This window comes from Colias croceus, chromosome 4 (genome assembly GCF_905220415.1).
Source record: "Colias croceus chromosome 4, ilColCroc2.1".
Taxonomy (NCBI): domain Eukaryota; kingdom Metazoa; phylum Arthropoda; class Insecta; order Lepidoptera; family Pieridae; genus Colias; species Colias croceus.
The window spans coordinates 717,868-736,315 of record NC_059540.1 but is presented as its reverse complement, the minus strand read 5'-3'; the positions used below and the strand labels follow the sequence as shown (position 1 = coordinate 736,315).

The 18,448-nt window shown below is 34.4% G+C and overlaps 1 protein-coding gene across 4 annotated transcripts; it reads right to left on the bottom strand.

The window, feature by feature from the left end:
• Positions 1-2,210: 2,210 nt before the first annotated feature.
• On the bottom strand, positions 2,211-17,146 carry LOC123691184. 4 transcript variants are annotated; one of them, XM_045635465.1, is made up of 5 exons: positions 16,961-17,145; positions 9,508-9,572; positions 8,114-8,210; positions 6,435-6,608; positions 2,211-5,656 (listed from the first exon to the last, which is right to left on the bottom strand). In XM_045635465.1, exons 2-5 carry the CDS (start codon positions 9,526-9,528, stop codon positions 4,704-4,706), a joined length of 1,245 nt encoding a protein of 414 aa, XP_045491421.1. In that variant the 5' UTR covers positions 9,529-9,572; positions 16,961-17,145; the 3' UTR covers positions 2,211-4,703. The 4 variants fall into 4 exon arrangements, with proteins under 4 accessions (XP_045491421.1, XP_045491422.1, XP_045491423.1 ...); XM_045635466.1 differs by lacking the exon at positions 16,961-17,145 and adding an exon at positions 9,855-10,131; XM_045635467.1 differs by lacking the exon at positions 9,508-9,572 and having other exon boundaries at positions 16,961-17,146.
• Between the last annotated feature and the right edge of the window lie 1,302 nt (positions 17,147-18,448).

Here is an 18,448-nt window from a genome sequence, read left to right as displayed (position 1 = left end):
CGTAAATAGTTTTCAACCAATTATTATGTATACCACTTTATTTACACATTAATGAGGTTATTGCTAACTCTATGAATATATTTTTTTTCAACACTGAACTTAGTGCAACCTGCTGGTGCATTTGAAAACTAATTCACGTTCCAATTAATTAAGCATCAGCATAATTCGGCATTGTGCGCAACTGAGTCGCATTATGCTCTGATTGGAAAACTACCACAAATTGACATAGAACATTCCGCTAAAAGCGAAATAGGGCTCTACTTGGGCTATACTGACTAAGTACCTACTCTAATCAATAGCAACGTGTTTTGTCAAATAATTTAATTTGAATGTAATAAAGGATATAAGTTTAAGGAAGTTAAAAAAATAAAGAAATTATCATATCATTTCCAATATTTTTATTTTTAAATTAGTGGCAGTGAATTTTTTGGGTACATCACTTAATTTAACAAACTAAATCCGGTCCTGCCTCAGTCTATGAGCGATACAAATAAAATTACTTTAGCTAAAACGATGAAGGTGTCGAAGTCTTTGTAGTACATAATATAATAATTGTATTTGGTTTTCATCGTGATTTATTGTCAAAGACTCCGACTCCGAGATATAGGTACAATCACAGGGTATATTAATGAAAACTTTGGCACTTTACAAGGAGATGACGTAAGTAAATTTCAAGAATCACGAATAACGTCGCAATAAGTGCGTTTGCACTCATCCATCCAAAACGTTTACAATAGGGCAGTTCGCAATCGATTCCTCCAACATCGATACCTCTAAGGAAACTATAATTATAACAAAATGCTAAACATTCCATCGTTATATCAAAAATGTTATCCCAATTTTCGAGTCGTCTACTAAACATAATTATTAAAACTTTGCAGCTACGACTCAGGTGCGTCTATGGCTTTGGAAACTTTACGCCACTAAACACTCATATATTTTTATATTTTATTCATCTCATAATCGAAAACATATTTACAGTGTATGTTTCACTAAACAAAACTTCCCTTCGATATATTATATAGATACGTATTGAAATTATTGGTGTAAATGTGACGTGAAATCTAAACAATTTTTCACACAATTATTTCAGAAGCAATCATTTAAAAATGTATTTTCAAACACCTTAAAAATTAATACATAATGAAAGTTCTCATGTATAATTGTCATACAAGCATTATCTTCGTAAAATATATAAATAAAAATAAATAATAATTTCCTTATGCTTAAAAAACAGAATGTCTATAAATATAATGTTTTATTTTATTAATGTGTGCGTAACGTATGATAACATCGTAAACTTATTAAAACCTGTACAATCATATATTTGATTTAAATTGAGTACGCTAATATATTATAAGATAATGATTATTATAATAATTAATATTACCCGAAATGTAATAAGAACTAAATCAAGGAAAACAAGTTGATAAAATTTAGACAATAACTCAACTCATAGAACATAACTCATTGCTAATATTAAAATGATTAAATGACTAGTCGATACAAAATATTTCATACTAGGTATTTTTATCGTAAATATTTTAATATATAATAATTATTATATTTATAACACATTTCTTAAAAAATAAAAATACTTTAAACAATGAGTAGAACGTTTAAAAAAATAAGTGAACACAATATGTTTACTAATTAGGTACATTAATACGTAAATAATTAAAATAGTTTAATACTGAATTAATAAATAATCTCCTTTATTTACGAGAATTACTATATGTAATTTATAACATTGTTTGAATGCATCAATGGCTATACATACAGACACAAAGACGTGAAAATCTATTTACAATAGATTTTAGCCGATTTTTGACGATAAACGGTAAACGTAAAATTATTTCCATATCAGAAAATGCTAATTCATTTAAGATATCCGATCTATGCCTTTTCCGTCGCCAATTTTTTTCTCTTTGGTAGGTATATATTTTTTATAACACTCCTTTATCATCGATGTAAAAACATTGATCAATTTGAAAAGCTTGATTATTTTCGATATTATTAAAGGACTTTGTTCACAAAACACATGCATTTTTAGATATGAGTATTTTTTTTTTAATAAGATGTAAGTAGATATTGTAAAAATCAAAATTGATGTATTTAATTGAAAGTCACTGTCTTTTATATATATCGTACATAATAATTGTGGAGTACAGTATTATTATGTTTACTGTATACTGTATTTTATTATTTGCAAATTAAAAGCCAATAATAGACTCTTCACTAACGTTAACTAATGAAGATAAATATTTAAAATGTACACTTAAAAATTATAAAATTATCTGGGAAATTAGACTTCTATATGACGAAATTAAGTATCAAACATATCTTGTTTCGTGTTTTGTCGGTTTCATAGTTCGTTTGACATGAAACTATTTTTATACACCGTTAAAGGTACAAATTCTCTTAAAGTAGGTATCCTAAAATCCACAATGCTTCATAAAAACTCAGCCACTTGTTCTGTAGTAGATTCGCCTTAATTTATTAGTAAGAGTAATTTTAGAAATTAATTAATTATTTAACAAATGCACATTATCAAACTCCTTAAAATAAAATTTCTAATCATGTATCAAAATATCAAAAGACGGTATGAAATAGTCCATGAACATCGCTTTTTTTATATTTATGTGTATAAATGTAAACAATATGTGTATACATAGGTACCTACTTAGAAAGTATATTTTTATTGCCTTCAATACCTATACCGTGATGAAGAAACAGTTATGAAGTGTTTCATTTAGTAATTAAGTACAATAGATATATATATATTTTTCTGATATTGGAATTTGCTAGAAACGGTGCTTTTTTTAATTCGACTATTTATATAATTAGGTAGATACATAGTGTTGTCTCTATTGTAGAGACAATCTCAAATTCATTTTTTCAAAACCATCTAAATTAATGTATACGAATAGATACATTTTTCAATAGCTATATTAAATTTATGATTACGGTAGATTTGGTTATAGACAAGCCTAATTGTGACTAATTTCTAAAGGTATTTTGTATAATATTGAGCAGAAACAATTAAAGCTCTTATCGGAGTATTCGGATTTCGATGCGATTTCATGGACTATTTAACACAATATTATTAATAATTAAACAATAAAAAGACATCACATAACACGTACAGGCTCCGTGCACCAAACTAGACATTACGCGTGAACCGTGACCTCTCATCCATGACATGTGTTGGTGACCTGTACTTACCCAATAATAATTTAATAATCATTAATATTAACCTTAAATAACTATACAATTTATGACGCCCCGGCGGGACTGTAAAACTTATTAAATTTCATATATCATACAACAGTGTGTCATGACTGTACTATACAAAAATTAAAAACGTTACAATAATACTACAATACCATAGAGCTAGATACAAGACCCAACTTACTACTACCATGTCGATTCTGCACGATGATAAGATGCAATCGTGGTTTATTCATATTTTTATTACAACCTCTTTTATAACAGTGTAATTTTATCGATTAGTAAGTATAATTTATTTTATCTAGGTATCATATTTCCTAACTCACTCTCTCTGAAGTATCGCTTTCTATTCCGGCATCGACGACAAGCCTGTGTCCTTCAAAGGTCGAATGTTGCAAGGTAGCGACTCTGTGCAGTCTACGATACAGTATCTGCTCGCTCAGACAGCAGACTCCTTTACCAGAAGACCCAACTATTCCCTATCCGACAACCGATATCGCAAACACGTTGTACATAAACGAATATATTATGAGCAATATTATTTTGCCTTATCCTGTAATTATTTAATTTCCTATACCGAATACGAACGTCTCGTGTATAATAGACTAATTTTTCTATATTTATTGTTTTTTATTCACGTATATATAGAGTCGTGTTACATTATGAACGATGTAAGTGACCAACGTAACAAGGAAGTTTGTAAAAATTGTAAACGATGCTTAGGCCAAAATAGAAAATAAATAAAGCACGGTTGTAAAGTAATACGAAAATTTGGCACACTGTAAAGTCGGAGAGGAGATAAAATCGTTAATTCGTACCAAATATACTAATGTATTATGAAATTTGATTTCTTGAGTAGTCGCTAAATTGTGTATAATTTATTACATATCTAATTACATACTGAAAACAAACTCGATGATATACATTTGTGCAGATACCATGTCTGTTGACGGCGCAATACATCGTGTACACGTTGCCGCTCGCTCCCAGCACAGGCGCGGGAACTGAGCGACCGTCGTGATCGTCGGCGGCACGCTTAATTAGTCATCTTAGAAAACGATAGGAAGTCAGTTTTACTTATATTAATTTCACTATTTATTAACTAGGCCTCGGCATCGCCTCGCCCCGCAGACGAAGTCGCGAGGACGGCGCGAGGCGACCGCGGCAAAATTTCATAAAAGTCTCTAAGTGCGACCTATCACGCTCTAAACTACGTTCCGAGCCAAAAAGTCGCTAAAATTGTAGTCAAACACGTACCCGATGCACCAGAATGAATTCGAATTCTTCTATAAAACACGTTCGGAAAGTGCGCGGCGATCGGATGCGGTTCCGTCGAGTCGTGTCACACGGGGGAGATCCGGCGGGCAGTGGGCGTTGCGACGAGGGCAGTGCGGCGATCAGCGTGCGGCGACGCGGCACAGCGCCAGGCGGAGCGCGGCGGCGGCGGGCACGGCGGCGCCGCACAGGCCCGATCAGAGCCTGTCCTCTTCCTCTTCCTCCTCGCCCTCGTCTCCCGCCTCCTCGTTCTCCTCCCGGTAGCCCGGGTGTTCACTGATCGCGTAGTAGTTGCCGTTGTATATCACGCCCAGCTCCCGGAGCGCGTCCCCGCGTATGGTCGCCTTGATCGTCCAGTTGTAACAATCGTCCGACTCCGATTCGCGGTCGAGCCTCTCGACGTCCAATATTTTCGAGCTTAATCTTTCTAATATGATACCTATATCTTTAATGGTGAGATGGCGTTTCTGATCGACGCTGAGCTGATCTATTAGAAGAAGAAACTTCTCTGACGTCACAGCCTCGTCTTCGACCAGAGTGTTTTCCGTTTCACTTTCGGAAGAGTCCCGCTCGCCGCGCCGGGCCGATTCAGCGTCCAGGAAGCGAACGTGGCCCTTCGGCCGACCCTGTGGTGAAGCGCGCGGTTGGGAATCTTGTATGGGCGACGTAGCTACGCTTTTGTGCACGGCGATGCGCCGGCCCTCCTCGTGTAGAGCGCAGCAGTGGAAGTCGCACTCGTCCGTGGGAGGCCTGTGCTGGTGCGGGGGCGGGGCGTGGGCGGAGTGCGGGCCGGCGTGCGGGGGCGCGGCGGCGCGGCACTCCGCCGTGTGCACGTGGTGGTCGAGCGAGGAGGAGGCACGCGACAGGCGGCCGCGCGCGGGCCCCGGCTCGTCGTGGTTGACGACGGTGATGTGCGGCGGCGGGGGCTGCGGCCTGTCTAGCGACGTCTGGATGACCAGCGAGGGCCGGCGGTCGGGCTTGGCCTGGCGGCTCGGCGAGCGCGCGGCGGGCGACGCCTGCGGCCGCTGGTCCCAGTGCAGCACCACGGTAACTCGCCCCTTGTTGTCCATGATCTTCCATGAAGGAGTCTCATCGTGCAACTCGAGCGCGTGGATCGTTTCGCATACTATTTTTGGTATTGCCGATATCGCTGGAAAAGAATTAAAGTATTTTATTGAGACCGTAAAAAATAAATCGACATGAATTATGTACAAAAGAATGTATTACAATTAAGTGAAGCGTAAACTTAATGCAATAAAATGTTATTTTTGTATTTTAATTTTAATCTGTGTGCGATGAAAACGCGTTTAATAAAATCTTTTCATAAAATAGGTTAATACATCATTATAATGTTACCGTATTCCTGAATCCTGATAGAATGTTTCGGGAATTTAATTTAAACGCTTCCAATTTTATAGGTTACAATTTCCATATATAAATTCCTCGTAAAATAAAACATCATAATATTATAAAAAATGATGCACCACCCGTTGGTGTAAAATAATGCCTGATCGCATATTTCACACACAAATAAAATATTTTATTGGAACTCATAAATAACTTTATTATAATGATAAACTATTTTTTATTAGTTTGTTGTAACGTGTCCATCTCAGAAACTAGGTAGGTACTGGTTCGAATGTAAATTATTGTTTGGCCATTTATCGAAGAAGATATAAAATTGCGCTCCAAGCAATTGCAAAAATATTCCACTTGAGTGCTCTCAATAGAAAATGACTATAATAAATATTCCTGCAAGAGCAGACTTAAACTGTGACTCCTGTTGGACTTCCTCCTCGCCTTCCTCGATAAATGGGCTACCTATGTAACACTGAAAGAATTTTTCAAATTGGACCAGTAGTTCTTGAGATTAGCGCGTTCAAACAAACTCTTCAGCTTTATAATATTAGTATAGATATAGAACGTACCGGCCTTGATGACGTCGACTCCAGTGGGGTACCATCGCTCGCCCTGCCGCAGCAGCAGCAGCACGGTGTTGGGGGGCAGAGTCCGCCAGTACTCGCCGTCCTCCACCTGCGTCCCGTCGCTCTCAAGCACCAGCCGCACGGGCTCACTCGCTGCTACCGATAACTTCTCCTTTCCTACAATCGAATTATGGCCATTAGATTTATACGCTTGAGTACGTTTTCACGTAAAAGGACTGAAAGTTAGGACAATATGGACGCGAATAGCCTTATTTTTTAGTTATGTCATATAGATACCACCAGTTTGTAAAATCATATCAAATTAAAGAAACTGAATTATGATTTAATTATAAGTATTATGCAATGTGCATTTAAGTTATATACCTATAATATATTATAGTTCCTAATGCGATACGTAAAAATCACTTAAACACTTTCAAACTTCTGCATACCCCATTTTAACTTTACTCTACGCAACCGCGCCCCTTTAACCGATTAGCAGTAGTCTATTGTACACTAATTACCTACTTCATAGTAAAAACGTGTGTAAGACGTGCACTTTGCACGTAGCACCGCTGGGGACTGACCAGGGCGCGACCAGGAAAGCAGGTCAAGCGTACAACCGTGACAAATTCTATTGACCTGCTGTAAACAGTTTACAGATGTGCAATGTGCATTCCTCACATCAGGTGTTAGGCTTAGGTGACATCTTCGTAATTTGATATGTGTGTCTGTGAATTATGTGAGGCATACGATAATTTAAGGAAATCTATTGGTATGCTTTCATTAATTTTGAATAATGTTACGAAAGTAATATAACGAATAATTCGAATTATCCTTTGTAGTAGATGTCATCAGTCATTTTTAAAAGCACGGTTGGTTTTATTTTATAACTAGCTTTCCACCCGCAGCTTCGCCCGCGCAGTCAAAGAAAAACCCGCATAGATCCCGTTCCCGTGGGATTGCCGGGATAAAACCTATCCTATTTCCCGGGGTAAAAAGTAGCCTATGTCCTTTCTCGGGTATCCAAATATCTCTATACCAAATTTCATGCAAATTGCTTCAGTAGTTAAGGTATGATTGAGTAACAGACAGACAGACAGAGTTACTTTCGCATTTATAATATTAGTATGGATGTAATGCAACAAGTTTATGTAAAAGTCAGTCCAATAAAGATATACTTATAAGCCAAAAGCAAGAAAAAACAAAATTATAACTCTATGATTGTAATAATTTCAAGATACAAGTTATTAAGGAATATAAAGTGCATTAATTACCAATAACTTTCTTTTGATGAAAATTTTGATAAAAATATTGGACTCAGTTTAATATAGCATCACATGGAATAGAGAATAGTACTTGATCGATGTATATTATGCTACTTATATGTACTTTGTACAATTCCCTTAATTAATTTTGTTTTAATGAAAAACTGCATAGTCTTGTTTACGTAGAGAACGGTACATTCTGCTACAACAATCAATATGCTTTACAACTCCTTAAGAATTTAGTTATATATACATAGGCAGACCTAGACTTAGTATTCACTTTCTTCTAACATCTAAAATACCGATTGTAATACATATTTTATTATTTATTTTATACCCCTATTGGTTAGTTCCACAACATTAATAGTGTTTGTAAGGATTATAATATGCTATTTAAAAACCTAGGATACTGACCTCTATGTATTAACTCCTCAAAGCTAGTGACTACCAACCCCTTTCTTACATTACGAGAGCTGTCCCATATCTTGAAAGGCCTCTTTCCTCTAACCTCCTGAAAGAAATCATTCTCATTAACATAACCCTGCTAACTGCTTAGATCTTTTCATATTACTTATTTACATACTACCCTATAAGTCCTAGCGTATCATTTTGTAATCTATCGCATTACCTATTTTAGTAATTAATTCCAGAACAATCTAAAAGTTTTAATAAACTTTCAAAATCTAATTATGCAAGATTTTATCTTCTGTGCAATGATATCATTACAGTCGCAATTACAAAATAAGGAGCCTTGATTTTTCATGTTATACAAGTAGACTGTATAAGTACAAGTTGTTTACAAGTATAAAATAATAGTAAAGTAATTAATCACTCTAAACATTGCTAAAATCAAAAACAATACGTAGACAAAGTACTTTTAATATTAGCAATTATGTGATAGTAAGTAATTAATTAATTTCGATAATGTTCCTTTTGAAATTTTAATTAAATGGTTGAAATAAGCAGTTTAAAAACTAGTGCATGAAAAACCTACATAAGTGTTTAATATTACAATATTTATCTAATTACTAAAAAAACAAAATATTCGAAGACCTTGGGACACATCTTTTATTCATTTTTCCATCGTAGCAAAAAGTATCGCTTGAACGTTTTATAATTATTCATCATTTATTATTTACAATCTGCAAAGGTATGAAAATGTCAAAAATGTTTCATGAAATGAGGGCTTATGACTAAAACAAAGCATAAACTGAAAAATCATGCGCGTGCTACGCGGTGCGCCGTATCGGCTACAGCGTAGCCGATGTCCTGCTAGCCTGCACTAGCTGCAAGACTGCACTGGGTGCAACGCCCGAGCGACCTGCGCCCCCGCCCCGCGGACCCCTCGTAACCCCCTTACAATCCCGCACATGCCCAACTCACTGACACGCCCCTGCACGCACTGTGCGTTGACCTACTGACTCCTTCTACGATCTTTAATCTAAACTGTCCCAACAGTGGGCATAAATAACAAGACTGTTCATATCCACTTCCGTCAATGTGACGGATGCCTATAATATTTTGTTGAATGTTTCAAATCAGCTGATACTCATATAATGTACGTAAAACTTGTGATATAATTTTGTGCGTAAACAATTTATTTTTTCTATCAAAACTGACCGCTTTAATAAGCAAATGAAACATATTGCATTCCGTATTATTTATTGAGGTGGTTTATGAAGAAGAGGGATGTTAAAAAAATATTTCAGATGTTTTATCGGGATTGGTGTAAAATAAATTGGCAAATAATTTCAAATTTCGGAATGAGCGATGAGGATGCAGCTAAGGTCAATGATTACTAAAATTACCTCTTGTATTTCGACAATCATTTTGACGGCACTCACTTCACTCAAAGTCCACTTAATTGTCTATCCTTTAAAGTAAAACATTATAAAAATATCAACTCATTAATCGACAGACGAAAATGGTACGTAATGTTAAACATACTGTTTTACAGTTACATAACATTTTGAAAACAAATCGTAATCACAAAATATAAGAAACGTTTATTGTCCATTAAATGGAAAAGCACAACGTTCATTAAATATTCCTATAATATATAAAATCGCGTAAATAATATCTATAAAAACATTTCTGTATCACTGCACGGTAAAACTTGACAAATGCGAACGTCATTGCCACTCAACAACTTTACGTAATAATCCGACGCTCTCGTAATCCAATTACAGGTTCACGCGGAAAAATAAAATGCTATTAAGTACGTTATACATGTAATATAATTATAGTTTTTAGAGGTTAAATAGAGTTGGACGGCGCGGTGCGCCGGCGAGCGCCGCGGCGGCTCTGCTGCCTCGCGAATCGTAACTCGTGACCGGGTCGCGGCCTCCTTCCCTCTGAGGGCGGAGGGAGCCCCCGCCCCGCGCGCCGCGCACCCCCGCTGAGGCCTCAGACCCGCACTGCAGCGCCCGTCCGATGCCGTAACATCTTCGAAATTAACAACACCAATGATGCACTTTTCGCGTGGATATTAAAAAGTATTTAACCTACTGTCAGAACTCGTAGAGCGTCGATATGATGAATGGATTGCAACACTATTTTGTGATTCGCTTTTAGCGTGAATGTTTTGTAGCAAATACAACTTTTCGGTGAATTACATCGTTTAGCTTTCCATGTTTTCATACTATTTATATTTTATTTGGATAAGATAAAAATAAAAGCAATTACAAATATTTCAAAAGGATCGAATCCGGACTACACGATACGGTAAAGCTGTATTTAAACGTTGCCGTGCTACGAACTCATGAGCTACGATATTCTCGTAGCAAGTTTTGTAGACAATGGTATTTATTAGAAATTTATGCTATTTTTCATTTATTTAAGTACTATACAGATTTATAAGATTATCAGGATTGTTTAAAATTAGGTATATTACGAGTTTCGTTATGCCTGTATCGGTGTAAATTATATCGGTGGTAATTGTTAAAAATATGTAATGACGATTCGATAGTGCTTCTAAAAGAAGTCTAATTGAATAAGTAAATGTTTGATTTTGAGTTTGTATGAACTTCCGGCAACAAAAACATATTCGAAATTTTCTCTAAAACTTTATCGCTAGTGTTATGATTTTTTATAACTAACTACAATTAAATAACTAGTATGAAAGTAATAAAACGAATATTTAAATCTATGAAACACATAAATTCACGTAGAAATCTCTACCTACATTACTCATTCTAGCTATGCAAATGCATTAGAATCAAAATATGCGGGATTCATAGCCACGTTTCCAAATGGAAAATGGTTACGATTTTCAATATTGGTGCATTTAATGGATCAAACGTAGGGAAGAATGAATTTAGCACATTTTCTCGACGCTGCTTGCAACAGACACTGCTTATATTTTATAGTTAATCAATCTGTACCGTGGTTTATTGAAAACGATGTAGATGGACATAATTCGGTGTAATGTTTTGTATTTTTTCTTTAATTAATTAATGATTGAAAGGACAAATAGGACATAATCTAGTTTTTCATTATGCATTAGTTTAAAATTTTGCGTATCCCACATATCAATATTTTTTCTACCTTTTTATATTTTTTGTAAGAGGATGATTTCAAAAAGAATGGTTCTTTCAAAACTTATTTATTTTTTAAATTTTAAATGCGATCGAAAAGACGATTTTGTGTAGCTATAAAAAGTTACGCAGTATTGCCAACCTTATACGAAGTAAGTTAACGAGTTGCATAAACTCTGTCTATAAATACATCATTCATACCAATAAGTATACAAGTATTGCAATAAATGAAATGTTATTAAAATATTATCTTTACTGGAACTTCTACATAAAATAACAGACCTACGCAAAGATGTTAACCTTTACTACTGCGAAACAGTGGGAGTCCGCAATTTTTTACGTATTAAATTACATGTTAACCTTTACAAAATACAATATATATCGACGTGATTTAAACGCCTTTGACTAATGTTAGTAAATTTATTTCAAATATTTTTCGTTAAGTCTTATATATAAAAATGAATCACAAAATGTGTTGGTAAGCGCATAACTCGAGAACGGCTGAACCGATTTCGATAATTCTTTGTTTATTATATTCCTTGAAGTACGAGGATGGTTCTTATTTAGAGAAAACGTAAACATGTACCACGGGCGAAGCCGGGGCGGACCGCTAGTATTTAATAAAAATTATAAGGACGATACGAAAAATGGAGATTTACGAGCTAGAAGAATATAGAGTTAGGTATTTCCTTGCTTATCATATTAGTGGATTACTATTTGCGCATTTGATTTTTTATGAGTGTGAATATAATATTAGCTTAAAAAAGAAAGCTTAGCACCTATTAAAATATCTAACTTATTTAATACATTGATATGTACCGAGAATAACTTGACACAAATCATCATGAACTTCTTACATAGGTAAGTGAGCAAGTAAAAACAATGCAGTCATATCATTTTAATTAAAATGATAAAAAGAGACCTAGTTTCTAATATACTGTACCTAAAAGGCATCGCACTATCTAGCATCTCATCTAATTTATTTTCAAAACCCTTTCTAAACGAAGTACCTAACTAAGTAATTAAAGCAAAAAATTCAACGTCAGTTACGTTGAATCTTGCATTATAAAGCAAATTTTTCTTACAAAGGAAAACACGGGGCGGAACGTTATTACAGAAATAGTTTAACAACATTGAAGAGGAGGCTCCAAATACCGAGATATTAAGTTCTGAGACGTGGAGCCTTAATGAGAACAGCGATCTGACAGCTTGCCCTTAAAGAATTTTCACATTTGCCACCTATCTCAGTATTAATAATTACACATACCTGTTCTAAATTATCGAGTGCTTTTTAATATATTTATCTACTTTTTGTAGCGAAACTTCTTTATCGGGGCTGGAAAAAAATTTAGTATAAAATTTTTTCGTTACGCGTGACATTTTTCCGTTACGCGCCATCTTTTTCTCATCCACGCGTGATTCGACGTATTTCTGTATAGTTGCATAATATAGTAAATTATTTTTTGAAAAATAAGGCCATAAAGAAGTTTCACTTCTTACGTGTGTACACTAGTAGGTACTTTTATTACTTTGTATTTTTTTTATCAGTTATGCTTAATTATTTTGTGGCACATACTTAAATGATTTCACTGTTGAGCTGAGACCTCGCCTTAACTACTCATATTAACGAGCTATTGATACAGCTATATACCTTCAGTGGATTCGTGATGCTAAACTGAAAATGACTTAAGAGTGTAGGTATATACGGACCGAAAGAAATTAATTGAACGATTGCCATAATATAGCAAAAGTATGAATTATATTTTTCTTTTCATTGAACATTTTTATGGTTATTTTAAAATGATTCTAGGTTACTTTTTTTCTTAATGATGTAATTCATATTTATATACTAATGAGAAAACGTAACCGTTGTTATTTATTTCATTCTATTTTTATTACAGAATGTAAATTTTTATGAAAACTTTTTATTGCTATGAAATTCCAATATTTATGCTTTTAAGAAATAGGTAAGTAAATTGCATTTTATGTAAGTAACAATCTGTTGACCGCAGCTTCTTTGGAAAAGATAAATTTCCATCAATACAGTTTTCATAAAAGAAAATTGTTTATCGCGACTTCAAACTTATCTATGAAAATATTCCTCCCATATCAATAAAAATTTAAGAGAAAGTCGTGTTGTTCAATGATATTTAGTTTGTTGCCTGTTGGATATTGTCTCCGCTTGGATTAGGGTTATGCTACAGCTACCTTTATTATAATTGTGTTTATAAGTTAAATAAAATAATATATTTATTTAACAGTTTTGAAGTCAGAAATGAAGTTACTTGAACTCAAAACATTTCAAACTTATCTGTCAAAAATTGTGAGTTATGCAACACTCGAAAAGCTTTATTTTTCAATAAAAAAAAATAACATCAGAAATTTTCAAAATCTTCTCTCTTTACTCAAATTTTCGCATACTATTCCTGCTTATGGCACGTGTATGAATACACACCAGAAATGAACATAACCTTCCTTAAAACTGATCTCGGAGAAGTTTATGAGGATCTTTATGAGGCTATTAATTCTGAAACGATCGTATTAATATGAACCCTATTCCTTATACTTCATTAGACTGAATCGATAGCTACGCATGTCGCTATGAAAAAGAATATATTATCGAGCTGTGTATTTAAAGAATAATAAACATGTATTACGTATGTATTGTTTACAAGTATTGACTTGTTATAATATAATTTTATATTGTGAATAATTGAATTAATTATTTTGTTTACATTGCAAAATATAATATGAAAAGACATAAATGTTTATCCAAGCTAATTATTAACATTGGAAAAATTAAATTCTAGACTTTGTTATATTATATTAATCTCGGGAACTACTGGTCCGATTTAAAAAAAATCTTTCAGTATAAATTTATAAAGAATAGAAAAAATTCGATCACGAGGCGGGACTCGAACGAATTTTTTCTATTCTTTATAAATTTATATTTATAAAGCATTTGAATGCCATAAAAACCAAAAAATATAAAATCTTTCAGTGTTAGATAGCCCATTTATTGAGGAAGGCTATAATATATTATCATCATGCTAAGATCAACAGGAGCGGAGCCACGCGGGTGAAACTGCGCGGCACAGCTAGTAACTTATAAGCAAGTCAATTACAAGACTGTTTACTAAATAAAAAGCAAACGATATTTAGAACACATATTAGTATATAAAAAATTAGGTGTAAGTTACGTATTTAGTATAACTGTGTTAGTATATTTTACATTCAACACACTGAGTATTTACGATAAGTGGATAAAATCATTAGTACTTGTAAAGTGTAAACAATTATCACTATTTTTAAATTTAGAAGTGATATCGTTGCCAACCTTTTGAAGTTATCGATTACCTACACGAAAAATTTATTTCAGGTACATTAACTAAAATATTATCAAACACAAAAATATTTTAATGTAATAAATTTTTTTAATTCATTTATTTAGTTTATCATCGCGTCCACCCGGATCAAAGATTTTTAAAGGATTTCAAATTTTTGTCAGTCATAGGAAACAAATTCAACATATCAGATATATATCCGATTAAAGTCTGATGAGCACTTTTAAAAATATCGTAGCGCATTTTTTATTTATTTAAAAAATGTTTTAACTAAATCGGGAAGAATGTTTACGCTAATTAAAAGTGGGTACCTAGTTTATTAAATAATATTATATAGTGATGAAAAGTTTGTATCAATAGCCTTTTTATGTAACTGTTCATTTAAACTTAATTAAGGATGGAGTGTCCTTCAACGTGGATTATCTTTGATGAGGACAATCAAGATCTTTTTTATAGATACGAAGATATAGCGCCAATAACAGCTGATTGAAATATTATATATCATATATGAATATACTAGCTTTCCACCCGCAGCTTCGCCCGCGCAGTCAAAGAAAAACCCGCATAGTTCCCGTTCCCGTGGGATTACCGGGATAAAACCTATCCTACTTCCCGGGGTAAAAAGTAGCCTTTGTCCTTTCTCGGGTATCAAAATATCTCTTTACCAAATTTCATGCAAATTGGTTCAGTAGTTAAGGCGTGATTGAGTAACAGACAGACAGACAGACAGAGTTACTTTCGCATTTATAATATTAGTATGGATTGTAATTGCTCTCTTTAATGTCCTTTTTAGTCAACATAAGATACGAAATAAAATTATTCGTGAGTGGAAGGTTATTTGAAATTTCACGCTAATTATAAGACTATATACAGTATACCTACATAATTTTTGAGAACTTTTGTGGGTGATACTTCGTCACCTTCTACATAATCAAGAATTTTAAAATGGGGAGAATTTCGTTTTTGTTTAATAGATTTACATTTGTATTGACTTTGTTTTATTGCCGTTTCTTTTAATTAAGAACTAATTAGGAGTCACATTCTCTATGTCAAGAACTTGTGACGTTTGGTTATCATAAGAAAGAAGTTAATAAACGTTTCTTGATCATCATTAAAGTTAAGGAAAACATTTGAATCGCTAATTAAAAATAACCTTGAACCCTTTATAATAATAAATATGTTTATTTATAGATAATAATACTTATATACACGATAATATATACGATAGATAGGTAATAACAGATATCAAAAATATTGAATATAATGTGTCTCATCTAGATAACAAATCGATAAAGGTCGATGTCCTACAGGCTCTTAGACCATTAATATCATATTGTATGTATTATTAGTAAAACTACTGAACTAATTCGGATAAAATTTTGCAAATCTACTTGTAACTTGGTTCAGTACGATAGTGATATTGTATTTCCGTTTATAATTAGTGTATAGTTCAATCATACTGAGAGACATAATTATAATAGTATTAGATATAATTTATTAATGAAATAAACCTTATAGGTAAATACCTAAAAAACGTATACGACTTAAGAAAAGTGAATAATTCATTCAATTACTTTAAAATATAAAAAAGGAATAGCTCTGAGAATATAATAAAATATTTTACATGAAGTATGTAATATTTAGAGCACTTGGCAATGTGCTTGTTGGATGGTTCTTCGACAGTGTAAGCTCTATTGATTTCACACACCAACAACAAATATCGTCGTCTACCTTTCCATTTACTGTAAATATGTAACATTATATTATGGTATAGGTATGTACATTTCTGTGTATACAATATTATTAAATTAATTTGTTGATTGTCATGGTGTACATTTTTGCGACAGAGCCCGGTAGTAAAAAATCTATTTTATCTATGCTACGCGCTACAGCAACCGCTACGGGCCTGCTACGGGCTACGGGTTTTATATTCACGCATGTGCCAACATTCTAATGCATATTTTTATAGATATTTCTCCTATCTTTTGTATCTATTTCCTTTCAAATCAATACTTTCATATTTTGTCGAGAGAACACACACCATGCCGTTAGGAATCTTTGCGAATAATATTTTACTGGAAAATCGATCTATTTCATACGTATTCTAATATATTATAGTAACATGTATAATACGAGGGTTGATAAGATTTGTTCTATTGCAGACTGCATGTGCACATATAGGCTAGAAAGGGACGCGCGCATGGCGGTTTGGCGCGCGAGAACAGGACGCCGGCTGCGGCACCAGACCCTAGATGGAGCACTGCTGCACTAGCACTACTGCACACGGGAACACGGGCAGGCACGAGGGCGTGATAATAACCATCTCCGGGCGTGTCAGTGATCGGTTACGTAAGCGGCGGCGCCGGTCGCATGAGGGTTACCTCTCTGGCCATCGCGGCATGACCGCCGGAGGCCGCGGGCGCGCGTTCACGCCGCCATCTTCGAGGGGCACAGCCCGGGACTCGCGTCACGACTCGGGGAACACTTAGCGCTGCGCCGCGTGGGCGGCGATCGATGTGCCTCCCGCGCCTGCGCGCCCGACCGCCGCCGACGGGCCCCGAGCGCCCGATGCATCCGCCCTGACCCACTTCGCGCGCACACTGACCTCCTTCTACCAATGGACTCGCGATGCGTCGTGTACACCTCCCCTATTTTATTCGACTCCACGAGCAATTGACAGCTTAAGACCCTTCACTTTAAGACGATAGTCGAGTGGCAATTTAGCACTTCGGTAGAAAATCTGTTGGCAACGGACATCTATTGCACTGTAAGGTAGTAAGATAAGTTGGTATTTATATGCCCGGGAGGCAAACAATGAATAACGAACTGTGAAATCAAACTAGACTGTTAGCAGTCGAGGTGATTTTACTTGTAAATGCGAATACAATTTAGTCACAGTCATATTTTATGTATATTTTTTATCTCAATTTTCAAAGGCCTCTGTATTTCATGCATTTTAATCAGAGATCGAAAGTTTAATCCTCATTCCGTGCAGTGTGCAATATATAATATACATATATGAAACACATTCATACCACCGGCCTTACATTTAAATATTATTTTTAAATTTTTAATTTAACAGTATTATCTAATTTGCTCTTTTTTTCGTTTATTTTTGTTTAACCCATTTAACCACATAATAAAATTAGATCTGATCCATCATCCAAACTGAATTCCATATTATATATCAATTGTAATTATTATATCACTCAAGTATAACAACAATTTAAATCTAAATGATACGAAATTACAGAAAAATAAAATTAATTATTAAGTTAAATTAACAGGGTCCTATGTATAAGACGTGAACTGGGGGGTTCTTCTTCTTCTTCTTTTTAGCAAATGGCAACTCCCGATCCCTGTGAGGACGGATTCTGCCAATGTCAAGTTTTGAACGGAAGGTCAGTTTAAATAGCGTTTAAATTAATGCTCATGTAACTGGGGGGTTAAGATAATGTCTTAAAGTAGATAGTATTATTCCCAATGTCGGAAAATGATTCGCTAGGCAGCCTGGGATAGGTATAACCCGTTGTAATTTTAAATGATTAGAGTGCCAGGAGGTAACCGTCTTACTTTGCTTTGTTTATGCAAAAACACAGATTTCCTCAAAATACGCTACTTTGTCACACAATATGTGGATTCGTTTATGTATTAAATATACTGTGAAGGTCGCTTGAATCATGACACGTGATAATCCTGTTACCGTTAAGCTTATTATTAGAATTGATCTGAAGCCATTTTCGTTACATTTCATACCTCTGTATCCAATTGTATATTTCTTTAAATAAAATATTATTTATTCAAATATATATTTATAAATAATAACATATTCCGAACTACCAAATGTTATAAAGGCAACCGTTTATGAT